Here is a 23,391-nt window from a genome sequence, read left to right on the forward strand (position 1 = left end):
GCCATTTCCTGGGAATTGTAGCACGCTTTTTGAGTTGCGCATGCACTCGTGTGTTTTAAGCATACTCGTGGGTCATTCGAGTGCTCTTTGTGTGCTTTAAAGCGCCAGATCAGCCCGGGGCCTCTTGCCCCACCCAGACACGAGCCTTCACTCCCATACTGCTCTTCCCTCTCATGTTTTATTAATGTCTGATGCTCTTGGGCTTGCTCTTCTCTTTCACTGACTTACCAGGTCATCCCTGTCCTTGTCACAAATCATATTAGCCTCGCAAGCGATTAATCTTCCCTCTGACAGTGCTGCGAAAGAGGACTGACACCTTATTCGCTTTCTTAATTAGATCTCTTATTAGGTGTCGGAGTCTTCCTCTTTAATCACTGCCTTCTTGTGACTGGTACACTTTCAACTCAACTATGCAGATCATATAGGCAAATGTAAATGCAGGAATGGAGTTGGTAAATGGATCGGATAAGAATTGAGTGATGTGGACAGGGAGAATGATCTTGGAGTCTTAGACCCTCATATGGTATCAACTCTTAAATGACACTGTGCCCAAAACACTATAATTAGAAGCTAGTTGGGACAACAGAATGAACAAATTAAATGTGCTGATTTATAAAACTACCTTCCCATCAGGTGTTCATCTTCCAGATGGATGTATAAAGTTAAATATTTCAACTGTTAAATAGTTTTGAATAATCTAATCTCTGTGTAGAAGTTGTATATATAGAAGTTGTATATTGTTATTTGTATAAAAAAACAATTGATTTATGAATAAATGACTATGAAATTCAACTCATTTTCTTCTTTATAATCCAAACTATTTTTTATGACATTGAGATATAGAGATAAAGATGTACTAACACAACACTATAGTCATATGCCACCAAAATATGTATGTTTGGACAACTCTGAATGTTCTGGTCACCTAATTGTTCTGAACACATAAAACAAAGGATTTTTGATCTCAGGCTGTTTCCAGATTCTCTGTGATCTACTGTCCTGCACTGGGCCTATGCTAGAGCTCTTTGGATAACCTTGGTAAAGAAAGCTATGATGAAGTCTCTCTGGGCACCATCAGAGTAACAACAGTTAGATTTTGTTCACAGAGCCACCATAAGCATTTATCTCTCCACCGGAATGCACACAGCATTGCTCGTTTTCAGACTGATTTGTTTTTGTTTTAATTAACCTTTATTCAACCTTCAATAATTCTTTGTTATGGCTGTCGAGAGCCTTGGAGAGTTTTATTTATGAATACTATCTTACTGGAAGGTCTTTGCATTATCATCTGCAATATGCAATATGTAATTGCAAGACTGAAAACCACAATGTACCAGGATTGTAAATAAATATTTAGCAGAGTGCTGTTTATGTCTGTTTAAATGTTCAGGATTTTAGTCATTCATAATGTAGACATACCATCATCATCTATATTTGTTTGTAATGTCAAAGGTTGAGGTCTGATGCACTAGTTTGGAATAAATTCACTGTGCGCAACCCATTCAACAACTCAGACGTCTACATTTATAACCATAATGTATGTATATTCTTGTAAATGTGTACATGATTTATTAAATTATTATTCTTTAATAGAGACTGTCGTTAGTTACTATGGTAGGCTAAGGGATTCTCTACCTGGAAGTCTGAGATCAGGGTTGTTGTTGTAAAAGAGTGTTTTTATCACAACCTTTCTTCATTTCTGAAAGCATAATAAAATTACAAATGCCATTTGCTTCAGGAAATGTGTTTGCAAAAGCCCATAAACATTCCTTCCTTAAACTACTGTCAGAAATGAAATGCAGTGTAATAGTGTAATATTACAGTCAGGTCTATTTGTGCTATGTTGTACCAACAGATGCCTCGTTAGAATTACAAATTATATTTTCACATTTTCTGAAATCTCCAAATTTGTAATCCCTAAAATGTTACTAACAAAACAGCTTGTTCAGTTTGTACATGTCCTATCTGTCTTTTCATATCCTGTCTGTCTGTATCCCGTCTGTCCATATTTTGTCCTGTTTTTTGTCCATATCCCGTATGTCTGCCCGTGTCCTGTGTTTGAGGTACTTCTGCCTCTGTAAGCCTACTGCTCAATCTGATTCTGCTAATTCACATTCAGATATTGTCTATGTTGAAGATAAGAGAAGAAGAATAGAGAGAAAGAGAGAGAGAAAGAGAGAGAGAAAGACAGAGGGAGAGAGAGAGAGACAGACAGAGACAGACAGAGAGAGCAAGCTTGACGTTTTGTTCCTATGACACGTGACAGGGATACTGGGCTGGAAAGTCTCTGACTCTGGGGAGATGGTGTGTCCTTTGTTACTTAAAAATGTGATCGTTTTTCTCCACTGCACTTGCCTTCTCCAGAGGTGTGTATTTAGAGAGGTGAAATGTACCTCCCCTGCTGTCTGACCTGCCCTTTCCACCCCCGTGCTCCAGTTATACATTTGCATGATAAATGACCTAAACACAAACTGTGTACAAGGACTGCTAATGTTTCCTTGCAAGTGCTTGGGCCCCTTAGAGAGTGAAGTAATGACACCCCTGCTATCTTACATGGCAATTCAGTACATTGTCAGTGATCTCAGAAGTAGTTATAATATTTTGTGTCTATAAATAGTAAAAGGTATGGGGGGGGGGTTCATGAATGTTCTTTTAATTTCATTTTATAGAATTCCAACCAACCTGCCCATCTCCTACAGATTCATTATGACATCACCTTGGGGGGGGGGGGGGGGGGGGGGGTGGTTCATGAATGTTATTTTAATTTCATTTTATAGAATTCCAACCAACCTGCCCATCTCCTACAGATTCATTATAACATCACCTTGGTAAAACACTGAACACTGACATCCAGCAGTTCAGTTCTTTCAGCAGTAGACACATGCCTGTATGAGTGTGCAGAGAGCTCTCCATACTTGCACTGTTTACAACAGCTGTTGGGCTTACCATTAGACATTTGTGCGGATAATTAAATCACAAATAATTTGTCAAGTTGCCAGGATGAAAAAAAAGCTTGTGTTCATATTTTAAATGCCAAAATATGAAGTTATTGTTTATTAAGGGGAATGTTGAGATGCTATCTTTCTTGAGAACACCAGAATAGAAAATCAGCAAACAAATTAACAAAAATCTAATGTTAGGTATCATGAAAAATATACTTTGATTTAAAAAACTTTATTTCAGTTAGAATTTGTTTTAGAAATTTCATATTTAGAACACAGATTCACTTGTCACTTGTATGCAATTTCTACATTATCTCTTTATGCAAATCTTAGTGTGGCACAACAGCCATCCCAAGGACTGCAGGTGAGTCACAGCTTGCTTGGATTCACCAGGTAGTGCTGAGAAGACAGACATTATTAAACCATAACCGAGCCGGCTGACTGATGACCATGATGGTTTATACTGTCACAGTTGGCTCCGCCTTCCGTGTCAATCATGAATAGTTCATTGTGATTTGTTTTGTTACTAACTCTTGTCAGCTGTATCTTGTCTAGTCTTCGTTAGTAATGGTATTTAGGTTCCTTGTTCACTGTCTGTCTTCGTGGTTCATTACGTTGTTTTGTCGTTCTGTATGCTCTATGTGTTTTGTCCTTCTTCGTGATACTTGTCCGTGGTCAGTGGTCTAATCTATGTATACTCTGTTCATTATGCCTAGCTGTCTTCGCGTTGTCTGGATGTTTGCTGTTGTATGTGATACTGTCACGTGAGTTGTAAAGTCTTTTATAAAGTGTGCTCTACTCTGCATTTGTGTCCTCCTCTGCTCCTGCGTCGTATGCAACGTTACAGAATCGTATGCAACGTTACATATACAATATCAGTTAAGCAGGGGAAAGAGCACAAGAACCCCTGGAGGATTACAGCATGTTGCCATAAGATGAAAGCAGGTTAACACCATAACATCTCCATCACAACGTAAGGCTCCGGCAGCGACATCAGGCAGTTTTTAATATCTGAGCTGTTCCCAGGACGACCCAGAGGCCAGGGGAAATTTGTTCCCTATTAAACAGGATGTGTGAATTTTTGTTGCGAGGGGCGAGAGCTGCCTCCGTTATGTCGTCCATAATTGGGGGGGTGTGGGGGTGGGGGGGGGGGGGCTGTCATGTAGGCCGTGAAGCCAGTCAACAGCACTGTGATTGATCGCACGTTTATCTCATGCTGCGGAGTTTTCTTCATTTTTGTGGATTGCGCAGGGGATAAAGTGAACCTGAACCAGTATCCATTATCATCGTCATGGATTCTGACAGGCGTGGGTTGGTTAGTAATTTCGCTGTGAAGTATGTCTCTAGAATCATCACCAGACAAGTAGTTTATTTGTCATGAACAATTTGTGTTCAGGAACTTATACTCATAACAGTTTACTATTTATAGTTTGCTGATCAGAACGATTGCTGCCCTAATAGAAAGCCACGTAATAACAATGTAATTCTCACTGAGTCACAGTGTCTATTTTAGCTAGAACAGTTTTAATTCAGTGTTCAGTTTTCAAACTGTTATTTAAATGAACCCATTTACAACATTTCTAGTTTCAAACCAGTCTGGAAATAGATATTTGCACTGGGTGAAGCTATAATCAAAATTATTATGATTTTTGCACCACTTATTATAAAAATGTAGATTGTAAGATCATACAAAAGCTCTTTCACTGACACAGAGCTTCAGGAATTTGCCTCGCAAAAAAGCTTGAAAGTGTGATTATATTACAGCAAAAAAAAAAAAGAAAAGAAAAGAAAATCAATATTTATTGATTGGTGGTAAATGACAATACAGTGCGTCCAAGCCCTTTCTTCTATTGGAATGTTGTGAGCAATGGATGAGTGTATACAATCGGCTTTAAACTCTCATCTCATGGAAACATCGATATAGATTAGTGATACTGCTGGATAAGAGGGGAATCTGCTGTCAGCCTGTTTTCCAATTAGGGCTGAAGACGGTGGTGTTGCATCACTGCATCCTCCACGTGAGCCTCCAGAACCTGGTTGAAGTTTCCCTGGCGTGTTGGCGAAGGCCCAACGGGAGACGCATGGCCGCTCTCATCAGCTCCGGAACAGGAGTTTCTCCATGCCACATCCAGCCGACCTTCCCTGCCTGCCTCCGTCGTGCTTTACCCGCTTCAGAGGGCCCGTCCTCCACCCATCAGCCTCTCTCACAACACCTCCACCTCCGGACCAGGACGACGTCCCCGACTTCTCCCACGTGCGTGTATTAGCAGTACATCTCCCTGCTCTGTCAGTCTAAACAGCTGCACTCGGAGCTGTGATGTTCTGTGTGCATTTGGAACACCTGCACAGTGTCAGAGCTCCTCTGAACCCTATTGAGTAGAAAAAACAGCAAATGACAAAGAAAAGAAAAAAAAAGAAACCAAAAAAAGCCACAACAAAGAAAACTTCCTAGTGAAGGAGGCAGCACACTCATCACTTGGCACGCGGCTCTCGGCACACAGCCAGGAGGATGCCCACACCTGTCAATCACACAGCCCACGGCGACCAGACAGCCGGAAACACTCGTTGGCATAAATACTGCTGAGTCTTTCCTCCCCTGTATGATTAAATGATTAATACCAGTTCACTGAAGAGGGATGAGTGAACACACACATGAATAACTATAACAGGAGGGTAAGGCGCTTGATACAATCAGCAGTTTGAGGGGTTTTTTTTTTGTCTGACATAGTGGGTTTCTTGAAAACAGGCATAAGCGACACTGGCAATAAAGAAATGATGATGATGATGATGAGATCATGTGATGATGATGTGACTGTGCTGTGATATATATGTATAGCCCACACATATGATGGAAAATACTTGAAAAACAATGAGCTGTAAGTGGCTTTGTTAAGCAATGAACTTTGTTAAACAATATTTGTGGGCTTGTAGTGATTGGACACAGAAGAAATCCAAAGCCTGTGATTCTGAATGGAGTCTTGTGTGTGTGTGTGTGTGTGTGTGTGTGTGTGTGTGTGTGTGTGTGTGTGTGTGTGTGTGTGTGTGTGTGAGTGTCTTTTTGAGGAAGGAGGGGTGACTCAGAGCCTGTGAATAAAGATAATTTCAATTAAATCTAATCTTTGATTAATGACATGCAAAATAAGTCATTTATACGTACATGACACAAGGAAATAAATGACATAAATGGACAAATATTTTAGGTTAAACAAAGATTAGAGATTAAAAACAGAATAATGACCATTAAAATCAGTGTGGTACAAATCTGAAATGATGTTCCTTGCGTAAGTGCATAATTTCCAAAGCCAGCTTAATAGACCTCATAAACATGGCAGTAATACACAGGACAGGTGACACATTAGAGCATTACAGAAGAAACAAAGAGAGAAATCAAGAGAAATAAAGAGAAACACAAAGTATAGGAAACTCTTGTTGTTCTCTCTTTAATTCGGACCAGATTCGGACCAGACTGCACGTGTATCTACCAGACTACTATAATTCTGTTTGCGCCAGAGTTGATACGTCAACCTCTACAACAGCTCCATACTCTGCACGAGACTCAGAAGAACTAGCAGGATCAGGTCCATCTCTACTCCCAGAACCAACCACATCAGAGAACTGAGGAACAGGACCGGGACTTATCACCAAACAGGCCCGTTCAGTGACAGACAACTGAGGACACAACCTGTGCTGAAGCGTTTTCTGGTGCCAAGATGAATCTCTATATGTTACACTGGATAACACTTTTATAGATCTGATGGGCTGCTTGGTTAAGGGTTATTGTAAGCAGCTGTCTTATACTGTCAGTTCAGGGAGGAATGTGTTCAGTAGACAGTCCCCTGATGGGGGATGGAGCTGGGTGGTAATATCACTGGGACAAAACTCAACAGTGCAGTTATAGATGATCTTCTATAACATCATATGACTTCTCTTTTACATTATATATATATATATATATATATATATATATATATATATATATATATATATATATATATATATATATATATATATATATATCTTTACATAGTTACTCTGAAAATCAATAAAGCTCCCACAAAGTACATTGAGCATGCCGACAGATAAAAAGAGACCAGTTTGAGAGGGGAGGTCAAGGCTTGACAGTTGTCCCTTGACCCAAAGGGTTGTATGTTGTGTCTGTGTGTGTGATCCCCTTCCCGGCATCCAGAACCCCAAATTTAAAGGGGAGACCAAGAGACGTGGGTAAAATCTTTAATGGATTTTCACTTCATTTTCTCCAGTGAGTCACTAATCCAATACGATCCTCTCCTCAGTCATCCACGGCTTATAGCGGGATCATCCACTTTGCCTTTTTGGGTGGGGGGCAGTGTTTTCAGATATTGGGTTAACCCTCTAAATAAGGCTGCTAAGCTGTCTCAAGAGTAACTGCTTGGAGGATGTGTGTGGGGTGGAGGTGGGGGGGCTTCATGAGGAGGAATGTGAAGTGGAATCAATCATGGCCTTGGACTGCCTTTTCTTGGAAAAAAGAAGAGAAAGAAAAAGAAAGAGCGAAAACATCCTTGGCATGCAGCCAGCAGAATCTTGTCCTATTTCTCCAAGGAAAGCTTGTCCTTCTGTACGTCTCACGCCAGTCAAAGCGCTCTTTGATGGAATGGCCTAGTCCACTGTGACAGACAGGACAGTCATTTGCAGTCTGATGGGAGAGCTCTGGGTTAGGTCCGCGGATGAATCTGCACAGCAGGGGAGTGAGGGAGAGCGAGAGAGAGAGAGAGAGAGAGAGAGAGAGAGAGAGAGAGAGAGAGAGAGAGAGAGAGAGATAACACATGCTTTTAGTCACGGAAGCTCATGATGTATAACACCATGAAGGCGTTTCTGAAAAAGCTTCTCACATTGCCCATTTTCTAACAAGCAAGCAGCTGCTGTGAACAGCCCAGGCTGACGTGAGGCGGCTCTCTAACGTGTTTGGCATCGTGTGGGTTTGGTGTCCCAGCAGGACCTCAACGCAGGGCCTGGTGTCAGGAACACTGAGGCTGTGTGACAAAACTGCGCACAGTTCTCCAGATTATCCGAGTGGGTATTAATTAAGAGCACAGGCAGAGTGGGTTTGTACAGGCTTCTTCTTCACATCCTTCGGTTTATATTCCCTGGTTACTTTCTAGTGTAAAGACATCAGCAGCATCAACGGAGCCTCCTCCACCTCTCCTCCACCTCTCCTCCACCTCTCCTCCACCTCGCCTCATCTCCTCCCTCTGTCTCTGAGGTCTGTTACTTGTTCAGACACTCTCCATCTTGCTCCCTCCTTCTCTCTCCGCCTGCCTCCTCTCCCTTCTGGAATCTCTCGGGGTCACAGAGGGAAACTCAGACCTCTGCTGGCGAAGCAGCTCTCTGCTCTGCAGGCCCACATCAGTGCGCTGCTCATCCCAGCTCAGGTCTGTGCCAAACTTTCTGATGTTCATGCCACGGCAGGCATGTCCGTGAGCAAATGGTCCTCCAGTGTCAATCTGGCGCCTCTATCATCACGCGAAAACACGGCACATCGTGTCCTTAGGAGCCATCCTTGCATATGATGACATAGACCCATACAGAGCCAAAACCTCACACCCACATCCACCCACCCACACCCACACCCACCCACCCCCAAACCCTCACACCCACATCCACCCACCCACACCCACACCCACCCACCCCCAAACCCTCACACCCACATCCACCCACCCACACCCACACCCACCCACCCCCAAACCCTCACACCCACACCCACCCACACTCACCCACCCCCAAACCCTCACACCCACACCCACATCCACCCACCCACACCCACACCCACCCACCCCCAAACCCTCACACCCACACCCACCCACCCACACCCAAACCTTCACACCCACACCCACATCCACCCACCCACACCCACACCCACTCACCCCCAAACCCTCACACCCACCCACCCACACCCAAACCCTCACACCCACACCCACCCACCCACACCCACACCCACCCACCCACACCCACTGTCCTCTCCATCCATCACTTTGTGTCCCCATCTGCTTCTTCTCTAACTTCTCTTCTCTCTTGCTCTCTCAGGGCTTGTGAGGGGGCTTTGGGCGAGGTTGAAATAAGCATGGTGTGTGTGTGTGTGTGTGTGTGGGTATGGGAGACTCTGGGTATTAGGGCCCAGAACTTGGTGAGGCTAATTAAAGTCTCCAGCCTGTGGCGTTGCCCTGAGCACACCCAGCCTACACTGACACTTCCTCTGCTCGCCGAGCAGTGCAACGTGGCCAGGTGCAAACGAGAAAGACAGAGAGAGAGAGAGAGAGAGAGAGAGAGAGAGAGAGACAGAGAGAGGGAGAGAGAGAACAGCACATTCTGCCAATCCCTTGCCCCTTTTGCCCCAACAAAACTGGCAGCTGTCGGGCGAGAGTTCTACCCGATGTGCTGTCATCACACCCAGGCAGGGTCTTATGAGGGGGTGGTGGTGTCCATCATCTCTGGGCAAGCCCTCCAGTGCTCTGGGTCTGACTGCCTGTCATATCTGCCCTGACGACTTCCACAGGGAGCAACATGCATCACTCCCAGAGCAAGCCACTCACTGCAGCACCTAATTTAGTCCCCTGCTAACCTGCATATGCTTCAGGAGAGCGTAACACTGTGATTTGGGCACAAGAACCAACCACACACACAAACACACACACACACATTCTACTTCTACGTGCATATCAAATTTCTTTCAGCATGCTTGTTGGCAGTGCGTTTGAAATTATATAAAGACAAGAACTATCATTATTATGTATTATATTATTACAGACTATAAAAAAAACTGCTTTATACTCATGAGGTATTCACAGCAGATATTTCTCAGACACGGGATTCCATTGTGTAACTCTGATTCCAAAGAAAATGTTCTTCAATAGCTCCGTCAGATTATGTCAGAAGCGTTCTCAGTGTAAAACTCTTCAATAGCTCCGTCAGATTATGTCAGAAGCGTTCTCAGTGTAAAACTCTTCAATAGCTCCGTCAGATTATGTCAGAAGCGTTCTCAGTGTAAAACTCTTCAATAGTTCCGTCAGATTATGTCAGAGGCGTTCTCAGTGTAAAACTCTTCAGGGCGGCTGAGTGCCGAACTGTCTACTCTTCTGCTACCTGCAGAAGAGGCCACTCCCACTGAAGAATCTGTTTTCCTTTCCTCTGTATTTTTCCCTCAAGTGGCTGTCACTGGGATGACAGGTCTGCACTTCCTAGCTGTTCACTTCACTTTTTTGGTCCTCATCACAGTGACAGAAAAACATGGTGAATGCTTCACAGGCTGTAACTGAGCATTAAGCTGGTAGTTTGTTATACATCAGCTCTCCTGGAACCCTAAAGTGGTCCAAAGAAGTGCTTTCCTGGTTCTAAGATCACTTGATTCACCATGTAACATTGTAAGGAGTGTTCTGTGTTAAAACCCCCAGTGAGCCATATGGACTCCGCTCAACTCCAGGCCTGGAGTCTGATCATATTAACCACTGTGCTCTAGACCTGGAGACTGATCACACTAACCACTCTGCTCCAGGCCTGGAGTCTGATCAAACTAACCACTCTGCTCCAGGCCTGGAGTCTGATCAAACTAACCACTCTGCTCTAGACCTGGAGTCTGATCAAACTAACCACACTGCTCTAGACCTGGAGTCTGATCATTCTAACCACTCTGCTCTAGACCTGGAGTCTGATCATACTAACCACTCTGCTCTAGACCTGGAGTCTGATCACACTAACCACTCTGCTCCAGGCCTAGAGTCTGATCAAACTAACCACTCTGCTCCAGGCTGGAGTCTGATCACACTAACCATTCTGCTCCAGGCTGGAGTCTGATCACACTAATCACTCTGCTCCAGACTGGAGTCTGACAACTTTGCTTCAGGCCTGGAATCTGATTACACTGACCACTCTGCTCCTGCCCAGGAGTCTGACCAGTCTGTCCAATCTAGTGTGAGTGTAGCATTCAAAGGCAGAAAGACTGAGAAGAAGACCCAGGTGTGCCAAACCTGAAGAAAAGTGAGCTAATCTTCTACACACTATAAGAAGCTTGTTCAGACGATTTGAGCAATTTCATCTACCTGTACAACCTTGGATTTTACTCAAAATGGCATCACATTTCCTTAGAGTTCCTTTCATTTTAATAACTTGAATTTTCCTTATTGGTACCAGTAAAGCATACCCAGAAGTACAGTGCACTGTATTTAACTGAAATCCAAAGAGCGTTATCTCTCATACACTCACTATATGTCTCAGCAAACTGTATTTTATGGTCTGCCTGCTCAGGTGTTCTCGAGCATCTTCATTCCCCACTACACCTGTCCAGCTGTGCTGACGGCCCACTGCAGGCTTCGGCCGGAGGAGCACAGGCCCACATGTGCTTCCTGCATTCTAATTCAGTAATCGCATGTCAGTCATGCCCCTCCCACACCGCCCGGTCTCAGGGCTGAAGGCAACAGCCCAAGGACAGTTCATCAGGAGGGAGGGGCCATACGGAGGACCTCTCTCACTCTCTTTCTCACTCTATCTCTCTCTGCAATATGCAGGGATGTAATTCTGACCTTTCAATGTGTAGAAACATACAGAAAGACCACAGACAGCGTGAATGTGTCAAGATCGATTTAATATGACATTGACAGGTGGAGAAGAGACGATGGTAGCAGACACTCTCTGGAGAGCACCGATCACCAAAAGAACAGCTGTTGTCATTTTTGAGACTGACAGTTAGATGAATTTCTTTCTTTTCTTTTTTCTAAATTCAGTTTCAATGTGTGAAGCAGCTTTGCTGTGATTTCATTAAGTGCAGGTCACATTTGCTCTGAAAAGACTTGTAGATGGGATTCTTTCCATCGTGTGCCCTCAAATAAAGTCTTGTGAGACAGACCACGTGGTCCGGCAGCAGTAATTCTGATTGGAAGATGAGCTCAGCATCAGGGCCCGTCCACCTATAGAGTGTTTGGACAATAGAATATTCCGTCGTCATGTAAACGTCTGTATATCTGGAATCCTTGGAGAACAAGAAGACATCCTTTCTGGTAGTGATTCACAGTTACCAAAGGGAGCGTCAATGTACTATAAGCCTTGCAGAGCAAAAAACAAAAAAGAAAAACATTTTAAAAACAAAAACAAATATCAAACCATCCCATTTGTCCAGGAAGTCTAAAACAACCCTTATATGGTATGGCCCTTACACGAATGCTGACTCCACGGCAGCTCAAAAAACAGGAAAAAATGAACAGAAAAAATTTGTTCAACAGGCAAAAAAGGTTCTTTTATTATGTAATTGATTTTGGTGACGCATTATGAACTGATCTATTAAGGCAGGGAAATGGGGGGGTGGGGGTGGGGGGGGGGGGCAGTGGGAATTGACCGGAAGGTTGGCAGCCTCTCTCTCTCTCTCTCTCTCCCTCCCTCTCTTTCTCACTGTGTGCCCTCCTCAAACAAAAGGCCTGCCTTGTCTAGGGGTTCAGGCAAGGAGAGCTCCCTTTCTGAAAGACACAAAGAAAAAAAAGAGAAAAAACAAGAATGTCAGGTACTCACTTGCTGTGGCTGCATACTACTTACATACTAATTAAAAAAAGAGATTCTGTGTGTGTGTGTGTGTGTGTGTGTGTGTGTGTCTGTGTGCGCTTGTGTACGCGTGTGCATTGCGTACATGCATGCACGTGTCTAAGAAGGAAACACAAAGCATATGTGAATTTGTGTGAGCGTGTGCACGAGTGAACAAGTGTGTGAGTGTTTGTGAACTTGTGCATAAACGTGTGTGTTTGTAGGCACGCTTTATTCACAGCAAAGTGAGACCTGCGGATGAAGTGGTTGGCGTTTGGCACGTTTAGTGTGTCTAGTCAAGCGTGGCTTGGGGCTAACGGTGGTCTGTGCTTGGGGGAGAGACTCCTGCTTAAGCACCAGTGTGGTAGATCTGTGGGGAGAGTTTCTCTATAGAGCCCCATGGCACTTCCAAGGCCATTGGACAGATTCCCAGTGGGAAGAATCTCAGCTAGAGTCTCACACAGCAAAAAGAACAGGGACTGCCCACTGCATAGTGCTCCGTCCATGTATATATACATGTATACATAATATATATATGTGTGTGTGTGTGTGTGTGTGTAATATACATTTATACACACATACATATACACATACACAAACACACACACATACATTCATACATACACATGCTTGCACGTAAACACACACCAACACACGTAAATATATATTAATGTATTAATTAAATTACATTCATGCTCCCAGGAAGAACCCACAACAAATTCCAAATGTAAATTTCAATTCATATTAGAAAGAAAGTGTGTGTGTGTGTGTGTGTGTGTTTGTGTGTGTCTGTAGGTCTTACTTTATGATTCTGATTGTGTAGCATGAAACTAGACATAACAAACAAGTTTAACAAACTGTAAAACAGCCTGACTTGTCTGCAGTAATTATAGTTGCAGGGTATGTGTGTGTGTGTCTGTGTGTGTGTGTGTGTGTGCGCACTGTGCATCTATAACTGCAGTGACAGGGGAATCGTGGCCTTACAGTACCTGCCCCCCCCGCAGACAGCAGGTCTGTAATTATTTTATAGTGTGTCGGGGTTAATGAGAGGTGGTTCTAAATAAGCAGAGAGCCTGACACAGGCGTAGTTATGATCGTGTGGAGACAGGCGCCAACCTTGAGCCGAGAGATCTGGCCCTTGCACCTGTCCTCCGCAGCTAGAAAGGCGAATACGGCTGGGTGTTCTGTTGGGAAAAGAGGAGAGAGAGAAAAAAAACAAACAAAGACAGCAGGTGTTTATGCAGGTGGAGGGTGTGCAGTTTGAGAGTGTCACGCTTGCTAATCATTTAAACAGTTAAGCAAGCCTGCAGGGGCTCAGGGCCGGTTCTAGGGGCGGAGTCACATCCGCCCCACTTCCGCCCCCAGTCGGGTCATAACTAGCTCGAGTTAAAGTTTAGAATTAGTGTCACTAGCAGACGTTCCACCCACTGATTCCTTAGCTGCTTCTTACTGTAGATTGTCACACTGTGAGTCTAGGCAAGACAAACAACTGATCAGTTAATCAAAGTGCTCTCTTTGTACTTTAGATGAGAATGAGAAATCTTACCTTGGTGACTGTGAGGCGAAGCAGCGTGGCACGGCGAGGCACACTTTAGCTGAGTTTGGGACCGTTCAACCAGGTGAGGAAATACAGAGCAAGTGTGTGGGGTGCAGCCCACCCTCTCTGTCTTGTTCTCTTTGTTTCAGAATAATCTGATTCCTCTTATTGGTTTTAGCACGTTGAGTGAAAAGTGCTTTTGCATGAAGGACATGAGCTACTCACTAAAGTGAGTAAAGTATATATTAAAGCACTTGTAAATGTGTGAGTGTGCACGTGTGTGTGTGTGCACACGTGTGTGTGTGTGTGTGTGTGTGTGTGTGTGTGTGTGTGTGAGAGAGAGAGAGAGAGAGAGAGATGCAACAGGTTTCAGAATTCTCACCCTGGTGGTTTTGATCTTGTTCCCAGAGGAGCACATCCATCCTGAGTTATCTGGAAGCGTCTTGCACTCTTCCCCCTCCAAACATGGCTCCATCTCACACCACCACTTCCCAATTACAATGGAGGCTATGTGCACACACACACACACACACACACACACACACACACACACACACACACACACACACACACACATTTATATGTGTATACATATATATACAGATATACACAATCACATTTGCTTGATAACTAAATTTTTTTATACAGAATGTAAATGTGCCATATTTTGTCAATTGTGATTTTTCACCGCAATCGAAATTTGTCCTCCGCATTTACTCATCTGTGCAGTTAGAGCACACACACACACACACACACACACACACACACACACACACACACACACACACTAGTGATTACTAGGGGGCTGTGGTGTACACGTGCCCAGAGTGGTGGGCAGCCCTAGCCCGGCGCCCGGGAGCAGTTGGGGTTAGGTGCCTTGATCAAGGGCAACTCAGTCATGGCCTCAGGCCTGGGAATCGAACCCATGACCCTCCGGTCAGACCGGTTCCCTACCACCAGACCATGACTGCCCATGGTAGCAACGCTGTAATGGTAACAGGGCTGTAAGAGGCAGTAGGGCTATGGGAGGATAGAACTCCAGCTCTCGTAGTTGTAGGGCTATAGTAGATGGTAGGGCTACAGGAGGTGGAGGGTGTAGGGCTACAGGAGGTGGAGGGTGTAGGGCTATAGGAGGTGGAGGGTGTAGGGCTACAGGAGGTGGAGGTTGTAGGGCTACAGGAAGTGGAGGTTGTAGGGCTACAGGAGGTGGAGGGTGTAGGGCTACAGGAGGTGGAGGGTGTAGGGCTATAGGAGGTGGAGGTTGTAGGGCTATAGGAGGTGGAGGTTGTAGGGCTATAGGAGGTGGAGGTTGTAGGGCTATAGGAGGTGGAGGGTGTAGGGCTATAGGAGGTGGAGGTTGTAGGGCTATAGGAGGTGGAGGGTGTAGGGCTACAGGAGGTGGAGGTTGTAGGGCTATAGTAGGTGGAGGGTGTAGGGCTATAGGAGGTGGAGGTTGTAGGGCTACAGGAAGTGGAGGTTGTAGGGCTATAGGAGGTGGAGGGTGTAGGGCTACAGGAGGTGGAGGTTGTAGGGCTATAGGAGGTGGAGGTTGTAGGGCTATAGGAGGTGGAGGGTGTAGGGCTATAGGAGGTGGAGGTTGTAGGGCTACAGGAAGTGGAGGTTGTAGGGCTACAGGAGGTGGAGGGTGTAGGGCTACAGGAGGTGGAGGGTGTAGGGCTATAGGAGGTGGAGGTTGTAGGGCTATAGGAGGTGGAGGTTGTAGGGCTATAGGAGGTGGAGGGTGTAGGGCTATAGGAGGTGGAGGTTGTAGGGCTACAGGAGGTGGAGGGTGTAGGGCTACAGGAGGTGGAGGGTGTAGGGCTACAGGAAGTGGAGGTTGTAGGGCTATAGGAGGTGGAGGTTGTAGGGCTACAGGAAGTGGAGGGTGTAGGGCTATAGGAGGTGGAGGGTGTAGGGCTATAGGAGGTGGAGGGTGTAGGGCTATAGGAGGTGGAGGTTGTAGGGCTACAGGAGGTGGAGGGTGTAGGGCTATAGGAGGTGGAGGTTGTAGGGCTATAGGAGGTGGAGGTTGTAGGGCTATAGGAGGTGGAGGGTGTAGGGCTATAGGAGGTGGAGGTTGTAGGGCTACAGGAAGTGGAGGTTGTAGGGCTACAGGAAGTGGAGGTTGTAGGGCTACAGGAGGTGCAGGGTGTAGGGCTACAGGAGGTGGAGGGTGTAGGGCTACAGGAAGTGGAGGTTGTAGGGCTACAGGAGGTGGAGGGTGTAGGGCTACAGGAGGTGGAGGGTGTAGGGCTACAGGAGGTGGAGGTTGTAGGGCTATAGGAGGTGGAGGTTGTAGGGCTATAGGAGGTGGAGGTTGTAGGGCTATAGGAGGTGGAGGTTGTAGGGCTATAGGAGGTGGAGGTTGTAGGGCTATAGGAGGTGGAGGTTGTAGGGCTACAGGAGGTGGAGGTTGTAGGGCTATAGGAGGTGGAGGTTGTAGGGCTATAGGAGGTGGAGGTTGTAGGGCTATAGGAGGTGGAGGTTGTAGGGCTACAGGAGGTGGAGGTTGTAGGGCTATAGGAGGTGGAGGGTGTAGGGCTATAGGAGGTGGAGGTTGTAGGGCTATAGGAGGTGGAGGTTGTAGGGCTATAGGAGGTGGAGGTTGTAGGGCTATAGGAGGTGGAGGTTGTAGGGCTATAGGAGGTGGAGGTTGTAGGGCTACAGGAGGTGGAGGTTGTAGGGCAATAGGAGGTGGCAGCACTTTATGGAATGACATTTAAAGTAAAGCTTTGGCAGCACTGGTTGGTGCTTTAAAGCTATGGAGGTGGTTTAATTAAAAATGAAAGGGATCACAATATCATCTGCAAGTAGAATAAAAAATGTTTATCATTTTAGAACTAAACAACTTGGAGTGATTCATGTTGCTCTCTTATTGCTTTTCAGTCCTCTATGCAATTTGAACAATGAATTTGTGTCTGCACTGACACTAGTGACTCTGCATTATCGGTCATGATATTACATTTCACTGCCACATTCCTCAGTCCTCGAATTAAAACTATTTGTCTCTTGCTAATGTATTTTAAAATGCTTCCCGTGAGCCTCAAAACTGAATAATGTTGAAGTTTCAAGTGTTCCAATCACCAAATCACTAAAGCATTTAGTGTATCCATGAGTGTAAGTGTGTGTGATCTCACTACTACAAGTACTTGAATTGTTTATGGGGTTTGGGAGAGCATCACGTTGCTACTTAGCAGACTAAATCAGCATAATTTCTGAGGATTGACACCTATATTGAATGTGTGTATGAGTGTGTGTGTATGCATGTGTATATGTCCATCTCAACTTCCATTAGAATCACTTGAGTCATTAATGCTTAATGCTCTGTTAGACAGCCGTAAGCCATAATCACTATGCGTGTGTGCTTGTTTGTGCATTTGGGTCGGATGCTACAGCAGTGTTTTGTTGAGAAGAGACAACAAACAGACTCCAAAGCCCAACTGTGTCTGGAGTCAGAGAGGCGGAGAATACGCTTCTGTGCTTCAAGCCTGTGTTCGGTTTCCACGTCTCCAGCTCTCTAAAAGCTCTGTGACTCTCAAAGCTCCTCAGTGTCATACATAAACACATATATAAACACTATTTAACTCATATAGTCAGCCCCGTCGACAGGGGGGGACAACCGGGTCTGTTGTCCCGGGCCCCAGGGCCAGGGGGGCCCATCAAAGAGCCCAGCTATTTATTTTTTATTTAAAGTCTATAATTTTAAATAATCTTGAAATCTTTCATTAATATAAAATTTTGTACTCAAAATAAGCTCAATGGCTAAAATATATGTTTTTTTTTACCTATCTGCATATTTTCCATTAAGTGCATATACCCCCGCCTCCCACTGAAAAATGGTTTGATCCAGCATCGACCGTAACCAGCTGGTACCCGCCCAACAGCGGGAAATACAGTGGAGGATAGTTAAAGTAAACAGAAATCTGGAGGCAGAAAAGAAAGAAAAAACATTTACCTGACGAATTTTAATGTATTTTAATGCATTGTGTTCCAGGTTTGAAAAGTGCTGGAATTTAGGCTAAAGTACTACTTCGTTTCACAACAAATGTAATTCCAGGACGAAACATGAGAGAATGTGAAGACGTTAATATTGGGCGTTTTGAAAAATAAACAACCATTAAATAATGTAAATAAAAAGCGAATTATTTCGAGTATATGTATAAATATTTAACTTAATTAAGTTTAGCGTTCAGGGAAATATTGAAATGGACCTTTAAAGTGACGTACAAGTGCTTTAATTCCACCTTGTAAAGGTGTATGAACCCTGCAAACGTGTCTTTGTTCATTGCGCTGAGGCGCGGCGCGCGCGAAGTTACAAAATTCGAGAGGTGCACGACCTCGCGAATCAACAGCGCGCGAGACCCTCGCGCACGTTCGGTGCCATTGCGATTACGTAATTTTCGCAGCGCGGACCCTGGTGCCGCTCGCCACGTCAAGTATAAACCAGTCAGCTGTCAGACACAGCTTTGATCTGTGGCTATATTATATACTATATGACCTAACACAAGGATTGTCTGCTACAGAGAAAATTCAAATGACGTAAGCGGGGGGGGGGCACATGAAACTTTATTGTCCCGGGCCTCAGCAAGACTGTCAACGGGCCTGCATATAGTTATATAGATTTTTCAGAAAACGAAAAAAAAAGACCCTGACGTGATCAGCAGGCTGGTTACAGACTCCAGCACTCATTAAGGAGGAGCCTATGAGATTCCTACACTAGTCTCTGTACACTAGTCCCCTACTAGTCCCCCTACACTAGTCCCTCTGCGCTAGTCCCCCTACACTAGTCCCTCTGCGCTAGTCTGCCTACACTAGTCCCCCTACACTAGTCCCTCTGCGCTAGTCCCCCTACACTAGTCCCTCTGCGCTAGTCTGCCTACACTAGTCCCCCTACACTAGTTCCTCTGCGCTAGTCCGCCTACACTAGTCCCCCTATACTAGTCCCTCTGCGTTAGTTCCTCTGCGCTAGTCTGCCTACACTAGTCCTTCTGCGTTAGTCCCCCTACACTAGTCCTTCTGCGTTAGTCCCCCTACACTAGTCCCCCTACACTAGTCCCTCTGCGTTAGTTCCTCCACACTAGTCCCTCTGCACTAGTCCCCCTACACTAGTCCCTCTGTGCTAGTCCCCCTACACTAGTCCCCCTACACTAGTCCCTCTGCGCTAGTCCCCCTACACTAGTCCCCTTACACTAGTCCCCCTACACTAGTCCCTCTGCGCTAGTCCCCCTACACTAGTCCCCCTACACTAGTCCCTCTGCGTTAGTTCCTCCGCACTAGTCCCCCTACACTAGTCCCCCTACACTAGTCCCCCTACACTAGTCCCTCTGCGTTAGTTCCTCTGCGTTAGTTCCTCCGCACTAGTCCCCCTACACTAGTCCCTCTGTGCTAGGCCCCTACACTAGTCCCCCTACACTAGTCCCTCTGCGCTAGGCCCCTACACTAGTACCACTGGGCTAGTCCCTCTGCACTAGTCCTCTACACTAGTCCCTCTGCGCTAGGCCCCTACACTAGTCCCTCTGCACTAGGCCCCTACACTAGTACCACTGGGCTAGTCCCTCTGCGCTAGTCACAGTACAATGCGTTCTAGTGAAAATGGGTAAACAGTACATTTGCCCTGCACCGCTGCCTTTGAGTTGTCATCCATCTGGGTGCTTCAGAGCCGAGTGCATGGTGAGTCAGACGGGGCACTGCAGGGTGCGGACGGCTGCAGCACCTCCATCCCACTAACGTGACCTCACCCGCTTCCCATCTGATCTCAGTTACACAGGTGACAGGGCAACAATTAGTCAGTGCACAAGTGTCGGCTGGAAGAATGAGAGTTAGAGTCGGACTCAGCCGTGTCACTTCTTACACACCTCAGTTTGACACTGAGCTTGTGTTACAGACAAACATGCACTTTAGCTGGAATGTGTATATAACTGCATAGGTAAAGGGCCCAGTGATACGTCCTGACCTCAGAACACAGAGATACGCCAAGATCTCAGAGCACAATGATACGCCCTGACCTCAGAACACAGTGATACACAGAGACCTCAGAACGCAGTGAAATGCCCAGACCTCAGAGCACAATGATTTATCCCAACCTCAGAGCACAATGATACGCCCTGACCTCAGAACACAGTGATACACAGAGACCTCAGAGCACAGTGATACGCCCTGACCTCAGAGCAGTGATATATCCAGACTTCAGAACTAATTACCACTGGTTGGAACTGCTTCCTGCTGCTTTGTTTGGGCTGACGGGATTGTGTGATGCTATTTACATAGTAAGCCATCCAAAAGACAAGTATGTATGCTGGTTCTCCTCTATCTCTCCCCTCTCTCTCTCTCTGTCTCTCTTTCTCTCTCTGAATCCATAACCTCTCAAACCAAGCTCAATACTCCAGACCCTCTGTTGGATCCCATCTACATTTGGACCTAATAACCACCACAGAGACTCCAGCAATCTGCTGTTATTCATCACTCACTCCCCCTCCTTTCTCCTCCTGCTCCCTCTCTCTTTCCCTCTCCCCAACTCTCTCTCTCTCTCTCCCTTTCCCTAACTCTTTCTAACTCTCTCTCTCCCAGTCGACCTTAGACTGAGGTGAGGTGGAGTGATGCTGTACTCTGCAGCCCAAAGTTCATTACGCGCTGAACCCTCGCTCCCCCGAGACACACGTGTGGTAATCATTCTTCTCTCCCTCTCTCTCTGATTCTCTCTCCTTCTGCGTGCCTGTTCCTTAATGCTCCTCCTCTCCATCATAAAACTGTTAGCTGAGTAAAACTCAGGTGAGTTGTTGTACTCTAAGAATAGCTCCTCTTTAAACACATACTGTGTTTCACACTAAACAATTCAAACAGCTACATACATCAAGATGCATCAAAGACTCTGGGCATGTCATCTTAGCCACTCCCCCAGTGTCACGGTTCCCACGGTGACACGTGCCATGTGTTCACTGTTTTAGTTCAGTTCCTGTTCTGCATCTTGCTTTGGTTCGTCCTGCCCTAGGTTGGTTTCACACATGTTGAGTTAGCATCCATTAGTCTGTGTATAAATGCTCTTTGTTTCCTTGTCTTAGTGTGGGTCTTTAATGTTGTCATGTTGTTATATGTTTTGTGGTTTTACACTTAATTGTCTATTGGTGTTTTAACCTGTTTCTGAGTTGTTGTTTTCCCCTTTTGGACCTTTCTGCCTTGTGCTTTATGTAGCGTTTGTGGGCGATGTGTCTGCTCCATTTCTGCCAGTTAACCATATTAATTATCCTTCGACTATGTGCTTGTTTCTGGCTCGACCATGCAATCCGTTGCACAGAGGAAAACATCTCTCTCTCTCGCATGCACGCACACACACACACACACACACACACACACACACACACACACACACACACACACACACACACACACACACACACACACACACACACACACACACACACACACACACACACACACACACCACACACACACACACACAGGTTATATCCTGTTTATTTTCACTTACTTTCCATTTATTATAGGTTCACATTACACCACATCCCAGGTCAACATCACATTAAAACGCTGCCTCAGGATTATCAAACTTTACTGTGTGTGGCAACTGGCACAAAACATTCTGGGAGCGCCAAAGCAAGGAACGATCCCACTGGCAGCTGCTGCCGTCAGCACTGCCCTGACGCACCTTGATCCACGCTTCCTGTTTCCCGGCCCTGCGAGAGGAAGCGTGTGCCAGCCTGCTCGCCCGCAAACCAGTCACAGCAGCACTTTCATTCAACCTTCTGAATGCCAAATCCACTTGAAATTGAAAATTGCAAAGTGATACCTGAGATGAAGGAGCAAGCAAAATCCGGCGGGAATAGAGGAGGAGAAGTCGGATGAAAAGCGTGGAGGGGAGGGGACAGCCATGTGCTGTCTGCATGGAAGATGAGGACCGCTCACGGTGTTGTAACATACACTGATTACATGCGCGCTCGCGTTGTGTGAGACATATATGTGTGCTGGAAAGACTGTAACCTGAGCTCGTGTGTAGATGAACAGGGGTTTCTGTTTATTCAACATGTCACATCTAGCACCAATTTCCACTTATATATATAAATATAACAAATTCTTATAAGAAATTCTTTGCCAGTGAAGCTGGGCAGAAATCAATATTGTAAGAATTTCAAACGTGCATCTGCTTCATGAAAGCAACATATGAAGTCTACTTCATGTAACATATCAGTAATACATTGACTTAATATAAATAAAGTTTCAATGCTAGATGTTCACTTCCCTGTAGTCAGGCACAAAAGGACTCTCACACACGGCTATTTCATGGTGTTCATACCTTGAAGAGAGGCCTTGCTAACCCAGTCTCACTGACCTTGCTTCCACAGTTCCATTACTGATTCCTGCTGTGTTGCTCAGATCGCTGGCATTTCAACCCCGCACTCTTCCCTTTGGGAGCACTGCTTGGTGTGATAAACTTCACTGTGATTGCATACAAACTTTCCTGATTCATGACATTCTGTTGAGAGTTTATTGATCATCTACAAGAGACCAATCAACATAAAGTGTTACGGAGTACTGTACACTTCATACAGTCTAACTTTACTAACCTTGCGTGCACACTGCCATCAGCAAAAGGCTAAGGCAGCCAGAGGTCGTTGCATGTCAATGGAAGGCAGAGATGGGAATTTAAACGACTCTCAGGCAGATGTAGACCAGTTATGGTCACGAATTAACAACGTGGGTGCAATTCTTCCCGCTAAGAATTCTGATCAGCAGAAATAAAAGGTTTTTTTTTTCATGTCCACATTCAGATACCTTTGTCTCCTGCAATGTCAGTAAAAAAATCCCAAAAATGCTATTAAATGATTTTGAAGTAATGTCAAAATCTTTGACATTTTGAGGGAAATCTGCTATCTGCCGTTGTGGCCACTAGATGGCTATCCAGTGGCACTAAGCTGACAACATCTAGGTCAAGCTAGTGCTGGGCGATATGAACGCAAATCAATATCATGATTAATTGAACATTTTACCTTGATTACGGTTAACGATTTTGTGTTTTAGCCCTTATAGTTCACTGACAAGTGTTCAACTATTAAAGCTGGTATATCATTTCTAATGAAAGAGGTCATATTGTTGTGTAATGTTCAAAAAGTTGCTTCCCTGTCACAGGCTGGACAGGGCGGAGTCATGAGCTACACATGCAGTGCAATATTTTTAAATACATGAACAGTGGGCAAAGTATTAACATATATTTTTATATGCTATATTAAGTATTTGTTAAGTATATTAAGTATATATAATGTATGTTATATGATATACTTAGATGCCAAAATCCGAAACAACTGACATGGATGAAATTATGTAGGTTAGAGGTTCTAAATGTTGGTTTTGATGTATGTTCAATGA

The 23,391-nt window shown here is 45.1% G+C and overlaps 1 protein-coding gene across 4 annotated transcripts in view; it reads right to left on the reverse strand.

Moving 5' to 3' along the window:
* Positions 1-6,981: 6,981 nt before the first annotated feature.
* LOC143490778 (chemokine-like protein TAFA-1) overlaps positions 6,982-23,391 on the reverse strand; it is a 145,218-nt gene continuing 128,808 nt past the window's right edge. The window contains exons 4-6 of one of the 4 annotated variants that reach the window (XM_076989233.1): positions 14,399-14,523; positions 13,596-13,663; positions 6,982-7,651 (exon numbers count right to left, since the gene is read on the reverse strand). In XM_076989233.1, the coding sequence (XP_076845348.1) occupies positions 13,637-13,663; positions 14,399-14,523 (152 nt within the window). In that variant the 3' untranslated portion in view covers positions 6,982-7,651; positions 13,596-13,636. Of the gene's footprint in view, positions 7,652-11,536; positions 12,419-13,595; positions 13,664-14,398; positions 14,524-23,391 lie in introns of those variants that run through there. The other 3 variants (XM_076989234.1, XM_076989232.1, XM_076989235.1) reach the window with 3 other exon arrangements.

The sequence above is a fragment of the Brachyhypopomus gauderio genome, unplaced genomic scaffold, assembly GCF_052324685.1.
Source record: "Brachyhypopomus gauderio isolate BG-103 unplaced genomic scaffold, BGAUD_0.2 sc66, whole genome shotgun sequence".
Lineage (NCBI taxonomy): Eukaryota > Metazoa > Chordata > Actinopteri > Gymnotiformes > Hypopomidae > Brachyhypopomus > Brachyhypopomus gauderio.